Genomic DNA, 23,064 nt, shown 5'->3' on the forward strand with positions numbered 1-23,064 from the left:
ACAGATGGTTGTGAGCCTTCATGTGGTTGTTGGGAATTGAATTTTTAGGACCTCTGCTCACTCCAATCAATCAATTCCACTTGCTTCGGCCCAAAGATTTATTTATTATTATATGTAAGTACACTGTAGCTGTCTTCAGACACGCCAGAAGAGGGCGTCAAATCTCAGTACGGGTGGTTGTGAGCCACCATGTGGTTGCTGGGATTTGAACTCAGGACCTTCAGAAGAGCAGTCAGTGCTCTTACCCGATGAGCTACCTCACCAGCCCATCTCCCTGTGTATTTTAAATGTATTATGTAATAAACATTCAATAAGTTCTACCTTCCTCACTCTGAGGCAAGGTCTCATATATCCAAGTGTAACCTTGAACTTTCTATGTATTATTGTCCAGAATGAGCCTGAACTTCTTGTCATCAGCCTCCCTCTTCCAGACGGGCACTGCAGGCCAGGTTCGTGTGGTGCTGAAGATCAAACAGGATTCATCTGAGCTGGGCAAGCACTGGGACACTTGAGCTAAATCCCCGGCACCATGCTCCCTTTTTTTGTATAGTTTTGTGAATTTGGACAAAAGCGTAGAGTTGTATGTTATTAAAACCTTTTTTATAAAAAGTATAGTACGGGGTGGGGGGAGGTATGGAATGTGGAACAGTCAGAGGGCGGAGGGCTGGGATGGGGATAAAGACTGGACTATAAAAAAAAAAAAGATTAAAGAATTAAAAAAAAAGGGAACTAGGTGGCCTCAGCAATGGCCTCTTTAGCAATAGCCAAGATTAAGGCTTGGGACCTGCTCGGCAAGGAGGAACTGTTGAAACAACTGGACGATATGAAGGTGGAATTGTCCCAGCTTCACTTTGCCTAAGTGACAGACTGTGCCATGTCCAAACTCTCCAAGATGCGAGTTGTATGCAAATCCATCACCCGAGTCCTCACTGTCATTAACGAAACTCAAAGAGAAAACCTCAGGAAATTCTACAAGGGCAAGAAATACAAGCCCCTGGACCTGCGACCCAAGAAGACTAGAGCCATGGCTGCCGGCTCACCAAGCACAAAGAGAAGCTGAAGACCAAGCAGCAGCAGCGAAAGGAGTGGCTGTACCCACTGCGCAAGTATGCAGTCAAGGCCTGAGATGACAACGACAATAAATTGCAAGACTGATCCCCCCCCCCAAAAAAAAGAATTTAAAAAAAGTAAAAGTATAGTATTGTGTAACTAACTAGTCACCATATTCAAGACGGAGACTAGTTCCATCTTCTTTTAAAACAAAATTTTATTGCACTTATTTGTGTGTGTGTGTGTGTGTGTGTGTGTTTGAATGTGTGCATGTGTTTCATGTGCCATGGTGGACATGTGGCAATCAGATGACAACTTAAGGGAGTTGGTTCTGCCCTCTCACCCAGAACTGAGTCTCAGCTTGTCAGTTGGAGTGGCCCAGCTCCTTTACTACTGAGCCATTGCACTGGCTCCTCATCTGCACTTAAGCAGACACCCCCCAATTTATAGTGGTTTGACTTAAACGATTTTCTTGTCTTAACTTAATTCTTTTTTGCATTAGATAGAAATCAAGCCACTACTTTTACATTTGGATCCTCTCCCAGACCAGCAATATGAGTTCTAATTTTTTTTTCTCTAGATGCTGGGTAGCAGCCATCAGCCACAGCTCCCACTCAGTCCTTTGATCACATGGGGAAGTAGCCAACATGTTCCACACAGCATACTGGGTTGTTAAATCTGACTGCTTAGTAGTTCTGAACACATTTGCTTCTTAGGCTGCCTTTACTTCATGATGTGTTAGTGGGGACATGTCCTCCTTACAAGTCAAGACACATTACACAGCCCTCTCACAATGGCCTCCCACTTAAACCTACCAGCTCAGAATTTCCAGGACTGGGTCCTCCCTCTAGGTGATTGAGGTTCCCAAGTGATGGTGACTTGGACCAGAGGAGATGCTGTTTCCTGAGGACATTGCTTCATAACTGGCAGGGACTCTTGGAACCTTGGAGTATTCTTGGAGCTGTGAAGCCTAAGACTAGTCTCGGACTGGTAATGAGAACAGCTAGTCCCTCTCAAGGACATAGTACCTGATAGGTGCTGTGCCAAACACATAGACTGTACCATTTCTCACTCTGCGCAGGGTTGCACAAGGTAGATCTGTCGTCTCCATTTTACAGGCGAGGAGACTGAGGCTAGAGATAATGTACTTTGTTCAAGACCACGCTGCCAGGGTATGGTGGACCAGGCAGACTAATCACAGTGTCCATACTCCTTACCCCTGTACTGTATTGTGAACTCTCCACCGAAAGAGTGGTGACCTGCCCCTAGTCGGAGGCACAGTTATGCAAAATGGCTCTCACTTCCTCAGAAGATTCTCCTGGAGTGCTGGTGTTCCCAAAGTAGAGGTGATTTTAGGGGGGCCATGTGGGCAGAAAGCAGAGCACTCTGGGCTCCTGGGGTGAGCAAGTCGAGACCTAGGCTGGGTTGGGGCTTGGGGAGACGACTGTGTTTCTGTGCTGACAGCATCTTTCCTCCCTCTGCACTGGACAGAGCCTCCTCTGTTTCTCTCCATCTGACCTGTTTCCTCCTCTGGCTCTCGAGTTCCCGGCTCCTCTGAGCACCTCTTCTTAAGCCCCCACCTCTTCTCTCTCTGCCTCAGCTTGGTAAGAGTGACAAAGGGCTCTTGGGGCTGGGCATGGGGAAACATCTCTTGGTTCTGGTGAATGGGTCCCACAACCCTTCTACATTAGAAGAGAGAGGCCCATAGAAGGGTTTAGAAAACACCCTGAAGAGACAATCCCAACCTGAGAGTCTCAGTCAGAGGCAGGGCATTCAAAAGTGGCAGCTGTTTTTAAGAATGTTAACTGAACTAGTATAGGGGTGCACATTAGTGAAGGAACCACAAGTTTGACTTGTACAAAGTGAAAGCACTCATGTAACCAACCTCTGACCAAGAACTAGACAGTGTGGGGCTGGAGAGATGGCTCAGCAGTTAAGAGCACTTACTGCTGAGGACCCTGTTTGAATCCCACCACCCACATGGCAGCTCACAACCATCTGTAGCTCCATTTCCAGGGGATCCAATACCCTCGCTGACCTCTGAGGACAGCAGACATATACATGGTATATATGTGCAGACAAAACATCCTCACATAAAATAAAATATAGAAATATCACAAAATTATGTTTGAAAGAGCTAGACTACAATCTCCCCTTTCAGCCCTCTTTTAGTTGACATCCCTGGAGTTGGGGGTGCATATTTTTGGTTGTCACAATGACTTTGGGATTCTGTTGGTATTTAGAGAGCAGAGTCTTGTGGTGCTAAGTGTCCTGTAATGCATAAGGCAACCCTTAGCACAAAGGCTGTCCTGTCCAGAAATGGTATGACAAAGGCTTAGGGGCAGGGGTTACAACTGTATCAGTGGGTAAGTGAGGAGGGGTCTTTGCCACGATGTCCCATTCTATCACCACTTCACAGGCCTCCGGAATGCCCCCCGCTGCTGGGCAGTGATCCAGCCCCTGCTGTGTGCTGTCTACATGCCCAAGTGTGAGAATGACCGAGTGGAGTTGCCCAGCCGTACCCTCTGCCAGGCCACCCGAGGCCCCTGTGCCATTGTGGAGCGGGAGCGAGGGTGGCCTGACTTTCTGCGTTGCACACCGGACCACTTCCCTGAAGGCTGCCCAGTAAGTGCCCTGTGGGGCAAGAGAGGGTCGTCTAGCCTTGGAAAAGAGCAGCACTGTACTGGATGCTGGGGAGCCAGAGGTGTCTCTCCTAGGAGACCCTGCGTCTGCAGACACAGGGCCAACAAAGCATGCATCCAAGCTGTAACCCACAGTCTGGGTCTCTGTGGAGGCTTCTCTGTTGACCTGATGGAGCATGGTTGTCAAGCAGTTTTCAAATGCTTGCTTTTAGGGTTGTGAGTGACAGGAGCCTGTCTTGAGAGATTTCTGTCACATGTAGAGAAGTCAGAGCATATACACACGAAGCACTAGAAGCAGGAAGACAGAGGGGTGCAAGGCAGTGTGGGTTGGAAGAGGACATCTATAGGGATAACAGAATGATAGTGATACTAATTATCATTTACTACATACAAATACCATTATGAGAACTTTAGTCCTTTTATTAATCGAATCCTTACGCCCTATGAGGTAGGGGCTACTCTCTCAGATGAGAAAAATGAAATAGTCAAATAATTTGTCCAAGGATATAGAGCCATTGAGCAGCAGTGGGCCTCCAGTCAGTGTATCTGCTCTTGCCCAGTTTCCCAGACCCCCTTAACCCTGATTTAATCTCTCCCCGTGGTATTTTCTTTTTCCTTCCCCGTGTCAGAACGAGGTACAAAACATCAAGTTCAACAGCTCAGGCCAATGTGAAGCACCCTTGGTGCGAACAGACAACCCCAAGAGCTGGTATGAGGACGTGGAGGGCTGTGGGATTCAGTGTCAGAACCCGCTGTTCACCGAGGCCGAGCACCAGGACATGCACAGCTACATCGCAGCCTTCGGGGCGGTCACTGGTCTCTGCACGCTCTTCACACTGGTGAGCAGTGCTTTATGGACAAGGGTATAGGATTGACAGCCCAAGGAGCAGGGACTTGGTAGGGGACCCACAGAAGCTTATGAGGGGGGCTTGGGTTCAGATCGAGGCATCTGCAGCAGAACAGACCCTCACTTCACTGCATGGCCGCTTCTCCCTTTAGGCCACCTTTGTGGCTGACTGGCGGAACTCCAATCGCTACCCTGCGGTTATTCTCTTCTATGTCAATGCGTGTTTCTTCGTGGGCAGCATTGGCTGGCTGGCCCAGTTCATGGATGGTGCCCGCCGAGAGATTGTTTGCCGAGCAGATGGCACCATGAGATTTGGGGAGCCCACGTAAGTATCTTGGGGACCCAGAGGTGAGGGTGGGAGGAGAAAGCCTGTAATGCACATTTTCCTTAGAAGGAAGGAGTTGGACTTGAAGGCAGCCATAATGGGTAGGATTTAGCATTGCCCTGTTGTGTTCAGTGTTGAGACTTGTGATTCTCCAGAGATGATGTACCCTGCAGCCTCTTCAAATCCGACCTGTGTCCCAACTCCTGGGGACCCTCCTCATTTTAGTAGACTAGGACCTGGGGACAAGGTGCAGTGACTGGTAGGAAGGATACAAAGTGACTCTCCAAGTGACACCCTACATCTTCACAGCTCCAGTGAGACCCTGTCCTGTGTCATCATCTTTGTCATTGTGTACTATGCCTTGATGGCTGGAGTAGTCTGGTTCGTGGTCCTCACCTATGCCTGGCACACCTCCTTCAAAGCCCTGGGCACCACCTACCAGCCTCTCTCGGGCAAGACATCCTATTTCCACCTGCTCACGTGGTCACTCCCCTTTGTCCTCACGGTGGCAATCCTGGCTGTGGCTCAGGTATAGTGGCTGGGGGCTGGGGACCTGAATGGGGTGAGCTTGGGGGAAGGGTCATACCTAACTATCCCTTCCACACCTTTCCGCTACAGGTAGATGGAGACTCCGTGAGTGGCATCTGTTTTGTAGGCTACAAGAACTATCGGTACCGTGCTGGCTTTGTCCTGGCCCCAATTGGCCTGGTGCTTATTGTGGGAGGCTACTTCCTCATCAGAGGTGAGTGACTCAGCCAGGGCCAGCCAGGTAACATAGTGTGCTGAGCACCTACTCTGTGGAAGTGGGATGGTAGCTTCCAGCTCCACTGCCTTCCTCTGATATCTACCTAAACCTTGGTGCAATATAGAAGATGACCCTGTAGGCTGAACAGCACTTTTATGAGGACAGAAAAATGTACCTCTTCCTCCAAAGCCATGACCAAGGTTCTTGGCTTTTTTTGAGGGGAACTTGGCTAGATTCCAGACCCTCTTTCTTCGCCCTTGTCAGGATGTATTTGCATGGTGAATGCTCCGGGACACCTAGCTGGCCCACAAGGAGCATCTTGGGGCCATTGCTTATGTCTGTTCACACTAGTTTTATAGATACTGTCATATTTTTGGAGCTTGGTTTCCAAGTCATGCCAACCCCTAACATACACAAACAGTTTTCATAACATATACAGATTTACTGGTCCCTAATTTCCCCGTCTCAATCTGCCAGCCCATGATTTGCCTCGGTTTCTAGCTCATTTTGCTTGGTTTTCTTTGTCAGTTTTGGTTTCCTCCCACTGAACTGTCAACCTTCTGTTCAGCCTTCTTCCCTGCCTTTCTGGCAGAGCATCTGAGCCTCTGGTGTATAGTTTGCATCTGCGCCTCCCATACGGTAACCAGTAGCCATGGATGTTGAAACTAGGCCAAACTGAGATGCTTAAGTGTAAAAAACACGATGTGTTTGAGACTTAGCATGAAGAAGAGAAAGAAAAATATGAATATAAATTAATCACTAATAGTTTGTTGTATGGGATGCAGAGGTGGTTCTATTTGGGATATATTTGGTTTATAAAATAAAATTATATAATTTTTTAATGTGGCTACTAGAAAATTTGAGATTTTTTTTATATGTCACACAATGTATTCCTATTGGGCAATACTATTGTTGATTCTGTTTCAAGCTTTCACCATCAGAATAGCTTTGACCTGGTTTCCTCTCTCTGTCCTTGACTGTTGTCTAGGCTCTGTCCCAGTTACCGCAGCCCATAGCACATTTGCTAATAGCTGTTCTCTCATTCTCTGGTTCCCCAAGCTTTATGTAATTAGTCATAGGAATCCAGCGCCATGGGGCCTCCCTCCATGCACCCCCCACCCCAGAAGAGTGTCTTCTGTCCTGCTAATGTCTCAATTCTCTGTCTGTTTAGGGGTCATGACTCTGTTCTCCATCAAGAGCAACCACCCTGGGCTTCTGAGTGAGAAGGCAGCCAGCAAGATCAACGAGACCATGCTGCGCCTGGGTAAGTGGTGCCCAGGGGACTCTGGACATCTCAGTACTGAATCCTGATGGGGCCTCCAGGATGCAGAAAGACAGTGTGGAGAGTTAAATATTCAGGGACAGAGCCAAGGTATAGTGATAGTGGAGGAGGCAACTCCCTCTGAGAAGGGGAAGAACCCAGGTTAGTGCCAGGACCGCTACCACAGGCCCCTCGCCCTTCCTGTGGCCTCCCATAGTATAATAAATCACCTCTGGATTTATTTTGGAGGATGCAGTTTCTGACCTGAGCCCCGATGTAGCCACCCTGGACTCAGCTGCCTTCAGTATTCCATACGCAGTTGCCCTCCTCCCGGGTGCTGCTACCATCTCTGTTCTGGTAACGGATCCCGCCCCTGAACTCCACAGGCATTTTTGGCTTCCTGGCCTTTGGCTTTGTGCTCATCACCTTCAGCTGCCACTTCTATGACTTCTTCAACCAGGCTGAGTGGGAGCGTAGCTTCCGGGACTATGTGCTGTGAGTGAGGGGCCCCGGGCTTGGCTGTGGGCGTGGTTGGGACTGGAGCTCCGGCTATAATGCAGCATTGCATCTGCTTGTGAAGTGCTTGTTCCACCATCCCGCCTCAGCTATGAATAGCTTCTACATTGCTGTTCAACTCCACATGTCTGTCTGCGCCCCTGGGCAGGATGTCCTGTGTGTTTGCAACTGTTCAGAAACCAACCCATGTTGTGATCTGTGTGCCTTCTACCATCGGTGGCTCTCCCTGAGTCAATGCACAGGAGCAGGTCCTTGGACAGCTCAGCAACCTGGTCAAGTTTGCCAGTTCTGCTTGAGTGTTTCTGGATCTCAGTAAAGGTGAACCAGGGCACCTGTGGCATCTCCACTGCTAAAAGGATGCCTGCTGCTACTGGGGCTCATGGTTAAAACTTCCCTTAAAAGGAGACTCTGGCTGGAGAGATGGCTCTGTTTTTAGGAGTGCTTGTTACTGTGCCATAGGATGTAAGGTCAGTTCTCAGCATCTACACCTGGTAGCTCCCAAATGCCTGTATCTCCAGCTCCAGAGATCTCTCCCTCTCCTGGACTCTGCAAGCACCTGGACATAAGTGGCACACACACACACACACACACACACAACACACACACACAACACACACACACATCTCTGACTGCTTTTGGCTCATTCTTAAGTTTCCCCCTTTCAGTCTAGGAAGATGTTACCTGCGGTGATGCTCGATTCTTGTCCCCGAAGTTTGATGTGAGGCTCAGACAGCAGTGATTTATAAAAGCTCTCTAGATGATTCCAAAGTATGTCACTGGGGTCTAGTGGTACAGCTCAGTGGTAGAACCTAGTATGTGTGGGTTTCACCTCCAGCACCCGCTCCATGAGAATCACGCAGTGGGGCTCAGCTCTCTCCTATATGGATTCATGTTGGGTGCCTTCTTACTGGATCCCGATACCTTAGCTGTTGACCGTTCCTCATCATAGATGCCAAGCCAACGTGACCATCGGGCTGCCTACCAAGAAGCCCATTCCTGACTGTGAGATCAAGAATCGGCCCAGCCTCCTGGTGGAGAAGATCAATCTATTTGCCATGTTTGGCACTGGCATTGCCATGAGCACCTGGGTCTGGACCAAGGCCACCCTGCTCATCTGGAGGCGCACCTGGTGCAGGTGGGGTCAGCAGCTGTCTGATCTTGTCCTTCCTCTCTTACCCTCAGCCTCACGTCTTCACTTGAGGGCTTTGTCTTACATGCTTCCAAAACAGACTGGGGCAGTGTTTGCCAAAAGCAAGTCTGGATGGCTAATTGCTTAGCTGCTCACCACTGCCCTCTAGGGGACAGTGAGAACCAGCGCTTTTCAAGTAGGAGCCACAGGAGCCCTGCATTCTGGGCATGTTTTGTTGCTGTGAAGGCCTCAGCTCCTCAGGACTTAAACCTAGAATCCCAGGTCTTTCGATAGATTTGGAAGGCAGCGGCTGCTCTTGCACTTGCCAGCCCCACCCCTTCTGTTCTCAGGTTGACTGGGCACAGTGATGATGAGCCCAAGAGAATCAAGAAGAGCAAGATGATCGCCAAGGCCTTCTCTAAGCGGCGTGAGCTGCTGCAGAACCCGGGCCAGGAGCTCTCCTTCAGCATGCACACTGTCTCCCATGATGGACCTGTTGGTGAGCCTCAGTGTATTGTCCTGCGGAGACACCTGACCTCCACAGTACCAGGCCGGTTTCCGTCTGGATACACGGACTGTTTGACAAACTAGGGAATGAGGCACTCACTCACACTCTGCCTTGTCGTGTCTCACTGCCCCCCCCGACCCCCACCTCTCCCCTCTACCCCCTTTCCTCCCTCGGCCTGTTCACGGTATTGCAGTTCTCTGAGGACTTTGCTCTCTCTTCCTTCTTCTCTGCCATCTCCAGTGACTTTTCTGAGCCAGAGTAAGTCAGGGTGCTGGCCCTAGACTTATGATCTCAAGTTTTACTTTTTGGGAATCAGAGGCTGCTGCACTCGGATTTTGAATGGGCACTGGCTCCAGGGTGGAATCTCTCTGCCAGCTGCAGTGGGAAGGACTGGCTAGGAAAGATGACCCATGTTACATAAGGAGGGGTCATTGTTCTTTCTTTCCTTTCATCCCCAAAGCGGGTTTGGCTTTTGACCTCAATGAACCCTCAGCTGACGTCTCCTCTGCCTGGGCTCAGCATGTCACCAAGATGGTGGCTCGGAGAGGAGCCATATTGCCCCAGGATGTGTCCGTTACCCCTGTGGCAACTCCAGGTATGAGGGCTCTGTCTTCTGCAGGAAGGAGGGGTGGGTGGACACTTTGGAATGAATGTATGGGGTTGTAGAACTAGGGGAAGGAAGGAAAGGCCCCAGAGGACCTGAAGGAGATGCCAAGGCTTGGGAAGCCTGGAGGGACGGGTCCCAGAACCCAAGAACAGGGATTCTGGGAGGGAAGGGTGGAAAGAACAGAACAAAGCCCTAAGCTGTGCTCTTTGTCCCCCTGACAGTGCCACCAGAAGAACAAGCCAACATGTGGCTGGTTGAGGCAGAGATCTCCCCAGAGTTAGAGAAGCGTTTGGGCCGGAAGAAAAAGCGGAGGAAGAGGAAGAAGGAGGTGTGCCCCTTGAGGCCAGCCCCTGAGCTTCACCACTCTGCCCCTGTTCCTGCCACCAGTGCAGTTCCTCGGCTGCCTCAGCTGCCTCGGCAGAAGTGCCTGGTAGCTGCAAACGCCTGGGGAACAGGGGAGTCCTGCCGACAGGGAGCCTGGACTCTAGTCTCCAACCCCTTCTGCCCAGAGCCTAGTCCCCATCAAGATCCATTTCTCCCTGGTGCCTCAGCCCCCCGGGTCTGGGCTCAGGGCCGCCTCCAGGGGCTGGGATCCATTCATTCCCGCACTAACCTAATGGAGGCTGAGATCTTGGATGCAGACTCGGACTTCTGAGCCTGCAGGGCAGGTCCTAGGATGGGAAAGACAAATGTACACCTTTCTATGGCTCTTCCTGAGAGCACACCTCTGGGTCTCATCTGACAGAGTCTGTGGGCCAAGTGTCTGCCTAGAAGAGCTGTGTATGTCTGGCTAGAAGCAGCCAGGCCATGGAAACAAGTTGAATACAGCGATTGGTAGGCCTCATGTCAGAATCAGGACCCTGCACTTCAGGACCCTTGCTTCTGCCCACCAATCAGAGTCTGACTGGCAGTGTTAGTCTCCGACAGAGCTTGTACTAGGGCAGGAATGGCAGAGACAGGGATGATGGTACCCAGAGTGGGCTGTGGTGGTCTGTGAGGTAACCAAGCCCATGTCTGGCAGATGAGGGCTGTTTGCCCTTTTCTGTGCCAATGAGTGCCCTTTTCTGGCACTCTCAGACCAAAAGTGTTTATTGTGTCATTTGTCCTTTGTCTAGGAGAGGACAGGACTCTCTTTTTCCTCTTCCTGGTAGTTGTAATGACCACTCCCATAAGGGCTATAACTGTTCTTCACAGGTGGCCCTGCTCAAAATACATCCTCTCTTTTCCCGTTCTATCCCTACATTCACATCTCAGTTCCACTAGGCCAACCTCTTCCTGGTTAGCACCTTAAAACTGCAGTGAGCACACACAGACACACACACACATACACTCTCACACACACAGACAGGCATGCACACACACACACACACACACACACACACACACACCCCTTACTTCTGAGCTCTGTCTTAAGAGACTACTGGTTCAGCTCCAGGCCTCTGAAAGACATGTTATTTCTTCCTCACATCCATCCAGTGGGGAGGACCCTCTGACTTAAGGGACCACCTTGGGAAGCTTCTGTAGCTTCAGCCAGGCAAGAAAGCTTCTTCCAACTTCTGTTTCTGGTGGGAGCGGGGGGACTCCCACTTTTTACAATGTCTAGTCATTTTCATAGTGCCCCACATTCAAGAACCAGACAACAGGATGCCTTAGAAGCTGGCTGGGTTTTGGGTCAGGGGCTCAGTATGAGAAGAAGAAATATGAACAGCAAATAAAACATTTTTGTATAAGCTCATGCGTGTTTCTTTTCCCCAGCCCCAGCTCTGGCTTATGTACCTGGTCCAGAACTTCCATGAACTCCTGAGGTCTTTTTCACCAGTGGAAAGCTTGCTGGTGTGGTCATGACTGACAGATACAGGGCTGATTCAGCGTAATATGCTGGCTGCTCTCTCTGGCTACTTGGCAGTAAATGAACAAAAGGTGCTTGTTGGCCACCTTTGTATCCTTAAGTTCCAAGCATAAAGAGAATGAAGGACAGACATGCAGGATGCCCTTGGAGTGGCCATGGGAAGCGAGTGTTTTCCTGGTGGTATACAGACGGGCACAGCTACTGCCAGTCCCAGGTTTCACCATTGCAGGGTGGCATGCTCTGCCTCCTTCCAGAGATGTTAGGTCGGGTACATTCTGATCCACAGCTTCCTTTCTGGGCAGTCAAAGGAATTCAAACACAAGGAGAGCTTGTTGGTTTTGCTTCTTTAAAATACCAGCAGAAGATTGGGAACTGAATTCAAGTGACTAGATTATGTAGCAAGGTCTGTGGAGAAAAGGCAGTGAGAGCCACAGACCTGAGGGTACTGTGGAGTGCTGATCTGGCTTAGGACGAATAGTCCCTTCTTCAGCTGTGTGTGTGATGGGGACAACAGGGTTTTAATCAAGCCAGATTTTCCAGAAAGAGGAGAAATGGAATTCTGGTTTTATCCCAGGTGACTTGTAGATATGATATACCACTGAAAGCTAACACCCAGGGCTGGCTTTGCGGGGCACTCTTCTGAGCTCTCCACAGAATTCAGCTCAGGCAATCTCAGAGCCCTGCCAGGTTCTGTTCTACCCCTCAAGACACTGAGGCATAGAAGGCCTAATGGGCTGCTCCAAACTATTCAGCTACTGGTAATGCTGGCATCCAGGCATGGCCTTCTGGTTTCATGGTGACAGGGATCTAACCATGGTGCTCTTTGCATGGAATCAAGTTCAGCAAAGTAAAGCAAAGTGACTTGCACACAACCCCATAGCCAGAAAGCTGCACACACTGGCCTAGTATTTCTGATTGCGAAGTCCTGGCTCTGCAGCTTGGTGGAAATTCATTCTTAGATTTCTCCATTTTGTGTTTCCTCAGGCTACCCCCTCCTCGGCACTTGTCAGTGTTGGTTACTATTTTCTGAAATTAAAAAAAAAATGCTACGGTTTTCCTCATTTCATTTCCATGAACATTTAACTGTTTCTTTTCCACGTTCTGTTTCTTCTTCCTTAGAAGGATTGCTTACGTAAAGGATAAACTACTGAGGTCAGTCTGGGCCTTCAAACAGCTGAGGAACCTGTATGGTTGCAGTGACAGATTGTGGGCACTAGAGGACAGTCCTAACTCTGTTTTCTGTGCATCTGCATGCAGGCTCAAACTGCAGCTGGATGTCCAGTGTTGCGACACCCAGGCAAACAGGCAACCTTACAGGATTTCTGTAGGAGTGGCAGAAGTCACTCTGAACAATGATCATCATTTCTTCTAAAAGTTTTGAATCCAATTCCTAAGGAAACACTTCCAAGTTCAAGAGATGCCAATTTTGGCTTCCTGCTGTCCTGAGAACTACTTCCCCACCAGCCCTGCCTTCTGCCTTACCTGGGTTCTTGGGTTTTCCTACCACACTCTCAACCTTAGACTTCCTGTTCCTACTTCTATTGGTTCCAGCTTCTTTTTTATTTTATGTTGACTTCAAGGATGTCTGTGTGAGGGTGTTGAATCCCCTGGATCAGGAGTTACTGTTGTGGGCTGCTATGTAAGTGCTAGGAATTGAACTCAGATCTTCTGGAAGAGCAGCCAGCCCTCTGAACAGCTTTTCCAGCCCCTGGCCCTAGCTTCCTTACAGCAGGCTGCACTGCCCTAACCATTCCCCTGCCCACTTGAGCTTTGAGTGTAAAAAATTGAAAAGACATGGAAAATCATAAAGAACAATAGACAAACAACCAGGGCTGGAGAGATAGCTCACTGATAAAACACTTGCCTTGCAAGTGTGAAAACCATGTAAAGATGCCGGGCAAGACCAACCAGATGGCTCAGAAGATAAAGGCTTCACTACCTGAGTTTGATCCCCAGAGTCCTCAAGGTGGTATATGTGTACCCATGTGCACACATATAAACATTTTTATTATGTTTATTTGCATGTGTGTATGCCCATGTGTCATGTGGTTTTCATAGGACAGCTGCCAGGAGTCAGTTCTCTGATTTTTAAAAAGAACAGTCTGTATTTCTTGGATTTCTTTCTACTGTTTGTTTTGAAACAAGGGCTCAGGTCTTGTTTTTTGGTTTTTTTTCAAGACATGGTTATTCTATGTAGCCCTAGCTGTCCTAGAACTTGCTTTGTACCAGGCTGGCCTCAAACTCAGAGATCCTGAGTGCTGAGATTAAGGCATGAATCACTGCCTGGCTTAGGTCTTGTTATATAGCTCAGACTGGCTTGCAGTTTTGTGTGTATGGCACACTGGCCTTAATTCTCAATTCTGCTTCAGCCTCTGATAAGCTGGTATTACAAGCTGGCACCTCCATGCCTGCCTGCTTCTTCTTTCTTCTTTCAGATGCAGTTTTACATCCACAAGCTCAGTTCTCTTCTTGTACCACATGGGTTCTGGGGCTTGAACTCAGGTTGTCAAGCTTGCTGGTCAATGCCTCTACCTGCAGAAGTGTTTGTCTTGCCAGTCCCGTCCCGTCCCATCCATCCACCCACCCACCCATCCACCCACCCACCCATCCATCCATCCATCCATCCATCCATCCCATCCATTCACCTATCTATTTTTGAGACTGGGTCATGCTATATAGCCAGAATGAACTCATATTCTCTATGGAGTTCTACTCTAGACATTGGAAAGATACTCTTTTTGTCTACAGAATTTTGAAATTCCACAATGGTATAAATCAACAGAGGTCTGTTGTCACATACTGTGCTAGGCATCTAGTGGCTCCTTTCCTATTCCTGCTCTTACCCGGGTTTTATACACAGCAGGCAAGTCCTCTACCACTGCTATGTCCTAACTCCTTCCCTATTTCTTTTGTCCTTCTAAAATCTGTCCTTTTATTAATTGGGCTTAGTGAGCAGGTTATCTAATTTATGTACTTTTCACATTTGTGAGTTTCAAATGGGTACTTTGTCTCTATCGTTTCCACCCTACCCTCTTGTAATCTTCTGTGGTTTTGTATTTCCTTATGGTAGTTTTAGGAATGGAACCCAGGCCTCTGAGCATGTGCAGCAAATGCTCTGCTGCTGAACTGTGCCTGCAGCTCTGCTTTTGAGATGTAAAGAAAAGAATGTGCTCACCTAAAGAAATGGGGGAAAAACTAAGGAATGCTACAGCTGTTCAATGCATTGAATGTATTATGCCAAAATATACATTAAACTGCATGTAATGCATATAAACTACCATTTTCAACATCTGAGCAAAAGATAGAAAACATCTTTTGTATGCAGAAGTACACACACTGTGATCTCAGCACACCTGGGAGGTTGAGGCAGGAGGACTTGCTGAAGTTTTGGGCTAGCTTGGTCTAAATGCTAAGTTCTAGGCCAGCTAGGCTGCACAGGGAGATTCTCACCTCAGCAAACAACCTCCACAACAAAAAATCTCTACTTACAGTTTTCTAATGAAAAACAAAATCTGCTAGCAGCTTTCATTTAACCTGTGCTGTCGTTTTCTGGATGTTTATTCCTTGAAACTGTATGCTCCTTCACAAAATCAGTATTGTAAATCGCCAAGTGAGTTGATGGTAGTGGGACACAGTCTATATAGCCTAGCAGGCTTTATTAATGTTTCAGTCTAGCCCAGGGCATCCTCGAACTTACAAATTCTTCTTCCTCAGCTTCCTGAATACTGGAATTATATGTGTGCACTACCAGTTGTTTTACAATTTAAACTACGTTAGCCTCTACCTCTTTTCTTGTGTTGCTGGAGATGGAACCCAGGGCCTCATTGCATGCCAGGATTCCTACGGCATCTTGCTTTCACCTTAGAGGTTTGCTTCACATGTCTGGTGACTGGCTATCTGCTCACGGCGTGGCACGAGGTGTTCCCTGGAGGACGGTCATCACTGCTTGTGATCTGGCTGGCCCATTTCCTTGGAGAATTCCTCAGCATTAGTTTCTTTGTTTTCTCTCTTGGACCTCATGGACCTCATTATTGTCTGCCTGGCTCCTGGAAGCTGAATGAACCAGACGAAGGAAAAAGACCTGTAGACCTAAAACGTCTTTTAATATAGTTAATAGACTTGCGTGTAATCTTCCGGTTTCTAATCTAGTAATTCCACCTTCGAGTACACTTGGTTTGCTTCAGCAACAAAGCTGTGCCTCAGAAGCAGCAGATGAGTAAGATGGAGCTAGAAAGCCCGAAGAACGTGGTCTGACTGTTGGTTCCAGGCAATGTTAAAATCTGGGGAAACAGGGGCTAACATCTGTCTCTTTTCAGGGCTCAAACTCCTTACGTTTCATCACCACATCCCCCTGAAGGATCGGCTCTTCTGCTCAGTCATCAATCCTCGTGGCTGGCCAGGTAAGCAGCTGCTGGGTATGAGTTCCTCACATGCCAGGTGGCTGCACTGTAGCTCCCTCGTGCATTGGGGGAAAGGAAGAAATCAGTTATAAAGTTGTTAGCCCCTGCCCAGCAGCTGGAGGATGAAGCTCTGGGCCATTTCTTCGTAACAGGAAGGAAATGATCAAAACCGGACATGTGAGGAGAAAGCCTAATAAGCTCTTGTGTCTGGCAGACTTTTGGGTTCTGTGGAAATGGCAATGCTCAGGTGCCTTCCAGCATAGACTTAGAGACCGGGAAATGACAGCTCCTAAAGCTCCCACATGAAGAGACTTCCACGGTACTAGAAGGATCATGACAGGAACTCAAGCAGGCGATTTCTCCGTTTGTCTCTGTCTTTTTTTTTTTTTTTTTTTAAGGACAATTTTTTTAAAGATTTATTTATTATTATATGTAAGTACACTGTAGCTGTCTTCAGACACTCCAGAAGAGGGCGCCAGATCTTGTTACGGATGGTTATGAGCCACCTTGTGGTTGCTGGGATTTGAACTCTGGACCTTCGGAAGAGCAGTCGGGTGCTCTTACCCACTGAGCCATCTCACCAGCCCCCGTTTGTCTCTGTCTTATTCTTGCTTAGAAAAAAGTAGCTTTTCCAATGACAAGCTGGCCGGTAGTCCAAGGGAGCTGTTAGGGCTGCAGTCACTTTTTGAACAGCCACAAACCATAATCCTCTTTGCCTCAGTTTCTTTAGGAATAAAAAAGCCTACCTCATAATATGCTAAAAGTCAACCACATCTTAGTGCCCTTTTCCCCCTTTAGGTAATATTCACATAAAAATTTAAAGAATGTGCAACTAAAATAATTTTTAAGCTTATGCATATGTGTGTGTCTGTAGGACAAGAGGGTGTCACACCCCCTGGAGCTGGAGTTGCAGGTGGTTGTGAGTTGCCCAATGTAGTTGTTGGGAACAAATTACAGCAAGGGCTCATAAATTTTGAGCCAACTCTCAAATCCCTAGAAAGTATGGTGTTGTCTCCTACTTTTTAGTCTAACTTCCTTCCTCCCTCTTTCTGTAATGTATATGTGTGCTCTAACTGCTTGTACATCTGCAGGTCAGAAGAGGGCATCAGATCACCACTATAGTTGGTTGTGAGCCACCATGTGGTTGCTGGGACTTGAACTCCAGACCTCTGGAAGAGCAGCAGATGCTCTTAACTGATAAGCCATCTTGATGTTGTTATATGCCCCTTCCCCTTCCCCGCCAGGGTATCTCTGTGTAGTCCTGGCTGTCCTGGAAATTGCTCTGTAGACCAGGCTGCCTGCCTCTGCCTCCCAAGTGCTGGGATTAAAGGCTTATGCCACCACCGCCTGGCTTTTAGTCTGATTTTTAAAATTATAAGCATTTATTTCCTTTTATCATTAAAAGACTATTGGAGAACTCTTCTTAAAAGAAAAAAAATTCTATCATCAGTAGAACATTACTTTCAGGTAAGTTTCTTCTTTTTGTGACAGGCTTTGGCTAAGCAGTCAAAGCTAACCTCAACACATTTCTGATTCTCAGGTCTCTGTCTCCTGAGTGTTGGGCTTACCACTATGACCAAATGGTACGCAATTTTATTTTATTTTTGTTATTAAAAATAAAACTGGCAGCTGGTGATCTGGTCAAAAGTTAATTGAATTTGTTGCTCATTTAGAGGGCCCAGGGTAGATTCCCAGTTCTTTTCTGGTCCTTTAATTACATGTGTGCGGTAGAATTAACTTTTTTTTTTTTTTTTTTAAAGACAGGGCCTTGCTTCATAGCTCAGCTGGCCTCGAACTATTATCACTGGTGACGCATACACTTCAGATGTTCAAATTATTACTGCGTACTCCACCATACCCTGACGAGATTTCTTTCTTTGGGGATTTGATTTTAGTTACTTAATTCAAGAGTACGCCAGAAAGCATGACAGCAGGAAATGGCTTATTTCTTTTCTTCTAGAAACCAACCCACTGAAGAAAGGCTCGGAACGGAATGGAGAAACCCCATGCCTTCTAGCCTGGAGCCGGAATTCATCTCACCTGACCTGCCGCTTTTCCTTTAAAGGCCGCCCACGTGATAGCACACATGCGCACACTCCGGAGGAAATTCACGCCGTCAGGGGAGCGAGTCATTCTTGCCCCCCACTTTCCCTGGGGTTTCTGGCATTCCTTTCCGGAAACCACAACCCCTCTGGAGACATTCTCCTCATCTATTCCGTCGCGTCATCCGTTTTTATACTTTTCTGTTAGTCGCTGTCCTGGGAGTTCCCTCTCCATCAAAAACTACTTTCCGGAGGAGGGACGAAAGGACTACAACTCCCAGGGGACTCTGCGGCCTATCCCCCACCCACCCCCCCGCGAGGCGAGCGCAGTGCAAGTTGGTTGCTGAGGTCCCACGGTCTTCTAGTCGCGTGCAACCCGGAGCAAGCGCACTACAGGTTCTGTGGCGCCTCGCGCGTGAGTCAGACAGGGGTGGGGCGAGGCTCGAGAGGCCGGGCTGGCGGCGAGCGAGCGGGCGGGCGGAGGAAGGGGGTGGGAGCGGAGGCGATGGAGGGGAGGAGTGGGGGTATGGGGGAGGGAAGGGGAAGGGAGGCGGGAGGCGGGGCCGAGTGGGAGCTGGTGCGAGAGTCAGAGTCGGCGGTTGCAGTGGAGGCGGTGATGTCGGTGCAGGTTGTGTCAGCAGCGGCAGCCGCCAAGGTGCCTGAGGTGGAGCTGAAGGATCTGAGCCCCTCCGAGGCGGAGCCCCAGTTGGGACTGAGCGCGGCGGCCGTGGGCGCCATGGTACCCCCAGCGGGTGGCGGGGACCCAGAGGCTCCAGCTCCGGCTCCCGCGGCGGAGCGGCCCCCGGCCCCCGGCCCGGGCTCGGGGCCCACCGCGGCTCTGAGCCCTGCGGCCGGGAAGGTCCCTCAAGCGTCCGCCATGAAGCGGAGCGACCCTCATCACCAGCACCAGCGGCATCGCGACGGCGGCGAGGCCTTGGTCAGCCCCGACGGCACGGTCACCGAGGCGCCGCGCACGGTCAAGAAGGTACTGGGGTCGGGCTGCCTCGCTTCTCGGAGAGGCGGGGAGGGCGGGCACGGGAGTGGCGGCCCTTCAGGGCACGGCGGCACCCGGTTCCACACCCTCTAGATCGTGGAGCCGAGAGTCTTCTCCCACCCTTGAACCCGCTCTTAGAGCGGCCGCCACCCGGTGCTCCGCTGCGAAGCGAAGCCTCTAGGTACCACGGGCGTACTTTACTAATAACATGGAGGTAGCGCCCTTCACTACTACTTGAACGAGGCAGGGGGAGGAGAAGCACCTACTACTACACCCGGCGCCTCCAGCACACTCCCGCGTGTAATTTTCCGGACTGTTCGGTGGCATAGAAAAACCTTCCCTCCAGCGATAAGGATAGCAAGATCTTTTTCCTTGGAGAACGAGGAAGCTGTAGTTAGCTCTCTCTCATGAGAGCTCGGGAAACCCTCTGAGTTGCCTGGCTTCTGTACAGATGATGACTTTCTGCCTTTCTGTGGCCAACAGCTCTCCACAGGGTAGTACTGATCTGTGCCCTTCCTTTCTAGCCATTGCAATTCTCTTGTACTGCGATTGTAGACCGGTAATGGAAAGATGCTTCATTCACCCTGAAGAGGGCTGGTCTCTAGGATTACCAGATTGTACCTGAAGAGAATGCTTATTTTATTCATATCTTTATCGTGAGCAGAAAGTGTTAGGAAGAAATGCTTGCTACTTTGAGGAAAGTAATCGTTTGGGGCTGTCGGCTTCCTTCATAAATAGAAACGTGTAATGATGGTACCCCCGAATTATTTATATATTGGCTATACCCTTTACCCACTCCCCTCGTTTTTTCTCCCATTTATTGATGTCAGCACAAGAGGTAAAAGACAAGATCTGTGGATCATCTAAAAAAAAATGTGGCTTTCATTTCTTGGGAACAGTATGAACACAATGATTTACGTTTTTTCCCATTATAATGGGTGCATTTTGTTCCGTCAGAACAACAGTAAAAAAAGATATGAAGTGTACATTGGGTTTACTATGTAGAGTTTAGGTGAACCTTGGCTCCAGCAAAACATTTTGTTGTAATTACCTCATGACTTAGGGCAGTTAACTTTTTCATTTGGTAGTGCTAAATGATGTCAGAGGCAAGACTGAAGGAATTTAACAGTGCTTTAGGGCATGCTGTGTCCTTTGCAGTTTGGTGTGTTGTCCTCCCCTCTCCATGCAATTATAGTTAAATGGAGGAATTACACTTAAAAGATGCAGCCTGGGCTAGTGCTGGAAGTACTTAGGTCAAAATTAGGAAATCCAAAGCCTATTTCTCACTTGTTAAGATGGTTTGTAGCTTTGGCCAAATCTTTTTCTTGTGACTGTTTTTTTTTTTTCCCTAAAGTTTGTAATTTAGTTCTTTTAAGGGTAAAATGTTTAACAATTTACTTTTAGAGTGAAGTTTATACTTAGGTGCAGACCTAAGTTTGAACATAGTACTCCCTTCCCCAGATTTAACTTTTGAATAAGTCTATAAGGTAATTTCTCCAATAAAATGGGGGTACTAATTATGATTAAAGATTAAAAATGTTTATGGTCATCACATAGAACTTGGTACCTACAGTAGGATCTTAAACAATAACTTATTAAAATTTATTATTTCACTTCTCATTGCTTAAGTATATGTCACTGTGACCTTCTCTGAAAAAAATACACATATTAGTAGTAGTTCAATAGATTCTGTATAAAGAATTAAAAAAAAAGAAAAAAAAAAAAGAACCACAGGCCAGTACCCCAGAGTCTGTTATTGAATTCTAAATGTGCTTCTTGGACACTTTCCTTGTTGCTGAGCCACCTTCTTCCTGGCTTTTTAAGTATCAAAATCATGTTCCATGATTCTTGATTTACTCAGCAGCCTCAAGGCTATGAAGACAGGGCTGAGCTTGCCTGGCAATTATAATCCCACCAGAAGCCTGTGTTACCTGCTGCACTGTCAGCAGGTAAAGTCCTGCAGCTGTGTGGCAGAAGGAAGGGCACTGCTGAGCTCGGCTTGGCTCCCTCTTTTCCTCTCCCCTCCCTGTTTCTTACTCCCTCTTCCCTTCCTCTTGTCTCATTAGGGTGTCAATCTGTAGCCCAGGCTGCCTGGAGCTATGGAGCTGAGGCTGGCCTCTAACATCTTCCTGCTTCAGCATTCTGCTACTGAGATTGCAGATGTGTGCCACCACACCTGGCCTGAACTTTTATCTGCTTTTCTTTTTTATGACAAGAGCTCAGGGGCTGTAGATGTGGCTCACTTGGTCTCTACCCAGCAGGCAAGAAGCCCTGGGTTTGGTCCACAGTAACATGTAAACCAGGCATGGAGGTGCTTACCTGTAACCTCAGTACTGAGAACGTGGAGACAAGAGAACCAGAAGTTCAAGGTCATCTTTGGCTACATAGTGAGTTTGAGGCCAGCCAGTCAGGCTGGCTTTGAACTCATGACCCTTTTGCTTCAGCTTCCTGTGTGCTGGGACTTGAAGTTTGTACCACATTTGGCTTGCCCTTTTTAAAGAGCACAATCTTTAGTTTCCTTAATAGTGAAGTGCCTATGTTTTCTCCATGTCAAATGTCACTCGATGCAGAAAGACTGAGCTGTTTTGATTTGTTAAGCCTGTCTTGCTTCTTAGCTTGTCTAGATGAGCCATTCTGCTCTTGACCGCCTTCTGCTTTATTAGAGTGTGTAGAAGGATTGGGTATTCCAGGAACAAAATAGTTGCCTTTAGCTCTGTAAATGGTGATTGTTGCTTTTATTTTTTAACTACCAGAAATCTTATTCATGTTATTATATTTCCAATGATGTTTCCCTTTTCCTGTTCATGTATCAGTTATCAATTTGTTGGTTCTGTTACTCTGGACAGCCACACAAAGGAAGTACGTAAGAGTCAGACTCTCACGTTCAATCGTTATAAGAATGAACACCATGGGGTGCAGGCTGCTTGGTCACATTATACTTTTGACCCTTGCCTTCATCCTGTAACTTGTACTCTATAGGGCAGATCTTGTCATTGTGATATCATTATGATATTTGTATTTATTAGCTTTTCTTCATAAGCATACTTTCAGTGAACGCAGTAAGTATATCTGAAGTAGTAATTTATAAAATGGGAAAACAAGTTCCATCATGAGTGGCTGTGACAGCAGTTAAGAGCATTCCTCTCATGTGAGCTTAGAAATGGGTGCTAGCACAGCAGAGAAAAGAAGGCAGAAGAGGATCCCTGAGAAGTTGAAACTCTGACAACAGCTGCAGCCTAAGAACCTCAGCCAGTGTGAGCTTACCTTACTATTGGTAATGACCATGTTCAAACAGACTCCATATTTTTCTTGGCAAACATATCTGCATTATACTTACTTTGTTGCTGTCAGGAGAGAATGAGTTGAGCCATGTTCATGCTTTCTTGCCCTGAATTGTTTAAGCCCTTGATTTGGTTAATTATAGATTACTGAAATTGAGTGTTTTGGATAGAGTCATGGGAATGCGAGAGCGGTGTGACTCCCTTGCCAGTTAGAAAAGTACAGCCTAGCAAAATGTTCAGTAAGGCAATTGGCAGTTGGACCCTAATAATAGTTACCATTAATTGGCCTTTAGGTGCCAGGAACTGTTACAGGCATTTCTGTAATCCTGACAAGAACATTATGAAATGCAGATGGCATTATCTCAGTTTTACTGATGAGGAAATGGGATTCAGAGAGCTTAGTGCCAACCCCAAGGTTTTATATATACGTCTAAAAAGTGGCACAGGGATTTAAACCTATGTCTTTCCCCAGAGCCTGGGTCTTTATCCCAGACAGAAAGCTCTTAGATCTTGGTCTCTGGTCTTCCCCCAGGAATCTGTAGGTTTCTGAGTGAACTCTTTAAGGTGTGTCTGTCAGGCTAAGGCTTAGGTCATTCCAAGACTAAAGTGAAGAGAGTGAGTCAGGCTTTCAGAAGAGGATGGGAGAAAACTGTACAAATGAAAACCTCAAAGAATTGTAAAGTTAGAAGATGTGAAGAACATTTATATAGGGAAGAAATTTAAGATTAGTGATACTAGCCTCTTGTTTGTAATTAATTTGTGACCCAATAATGTGCCTTCCACCCCCCCTTTTTTTTTTTTTTTTTTTTTTAGATAGAGACTTACTGTTTATCCTAGGTTGGCCCGTATAGTTCCATATGCAGCCCAG

The 23,064-nt window shown here is 47.7% G+C and overlaps 2 protein-coding genes and 1 pseudogene across 7 annotated transcripts in view; all 3 read left to right on the plus strand.

Annotated features, from left to right (window-relative positions):
• The window catches only part of Smo (smoothened, frizzled class receptor), a 25,870-nt gene extending 14,504 nt beyond the window's left edge, over window positions 1–11,366 (plus strand). The window contains exons 1-12 of one of the 2 annotated variants that reach the window (XM_006505106.4): window positions 1,222–2,654; window positions 3,470–3,675; window positions 4,322–4,531; window positions 4,692–4,864; window positions 5,174–5,393; window positions 5,483–5,606; window positions 6,781–6,873; window positions 7,257–7,365; window positions 8,336–8,521; window positions 8,866–9,014; window positions 9,484–9,618; window positions 9,852–11,360. In XM_006505106.4, coding sequence (XP_006505169.1) covers window positions 3,529–3,675; window positions 4,322–4,531; window positions 4,692–4,864; window positions 5,174–5,393; window positions 5,483–5,606; window positions 6,781–6,873; window positions 7,257–7,365; window positions 8,336–8,521; window positions 8,866–9,014; window positions 9,484–9,618; window positions 9,852–10,285 — 1,980 coding nt within the window. In that variant the 5' untranslated portion in view covers window positions 1,222–2,654; window positions 3,470–3,528 and the 3' untranslated portion in view covers window positions 10,286–11,360. Of the gene's footprint in view, window positions 1–1,221; window positions 2,655–3,469; window positions 3,676–4,321; window positions 4,532–4,691; window positions 4,865–5,173; window positions 5,394–5,482; window positions 5,607–6,780; window positions 6,874–7,256; window positions 7,366–8,335; window positions 8,522–8,865; window positions 9,015–9,483; window positions 9,619–9,851 lie in introns of those variants that run through there. The other variant, NM_176996.4, reaches the window with a different exon arrangement.
• On the plus strand, window positions 172–1,140 carry Gm13717 (annotated as a pseudogene).
• Window positions 11,367–18,378: 7,012 nt separating the features above from the next.
• The window catches only part of Ahcyl2 (S-adenosylhomocysteine hydrolase-like 2), a 143,932-nt gene continuing 139,246 nt past the window's right edge, over window positions 18,379–23,064 (plus strand). For 2 of the 5 annotated variants that reach the window (NM_021414.6, NM_001171000.2), the window contains exon 1: window positions 18,443–18,906. In NM_021414.6, coding sequence (NP_067389.5) covers window positions 18,538–18,906 — 369 coding nt within the window. In that variant the 5' untranslated portion in view covers window positions 18,443–18,537. Of the gene's footprint in view, window positions 18,907–23,064 lie in introns of all 5 variants that reach the window. The other 3 variants (XM_011241082.2, XM_030255642.1, XM_030255643.1) reach the window with 3 other exon arrangements.

This window comes from Mus musculus, chromosome 6 (genome assembly GCF_000001635.26).
Source record: "Mus musculus strain C57BL/6J chromosome 6, GRCm38.p6 C57BL/6J".
Taxonomy (NCBI): Eukaryota; Metazoa; Chordata; class Mammalia; order Rodentia; family Muridae; genus Mus; species Mus musculus.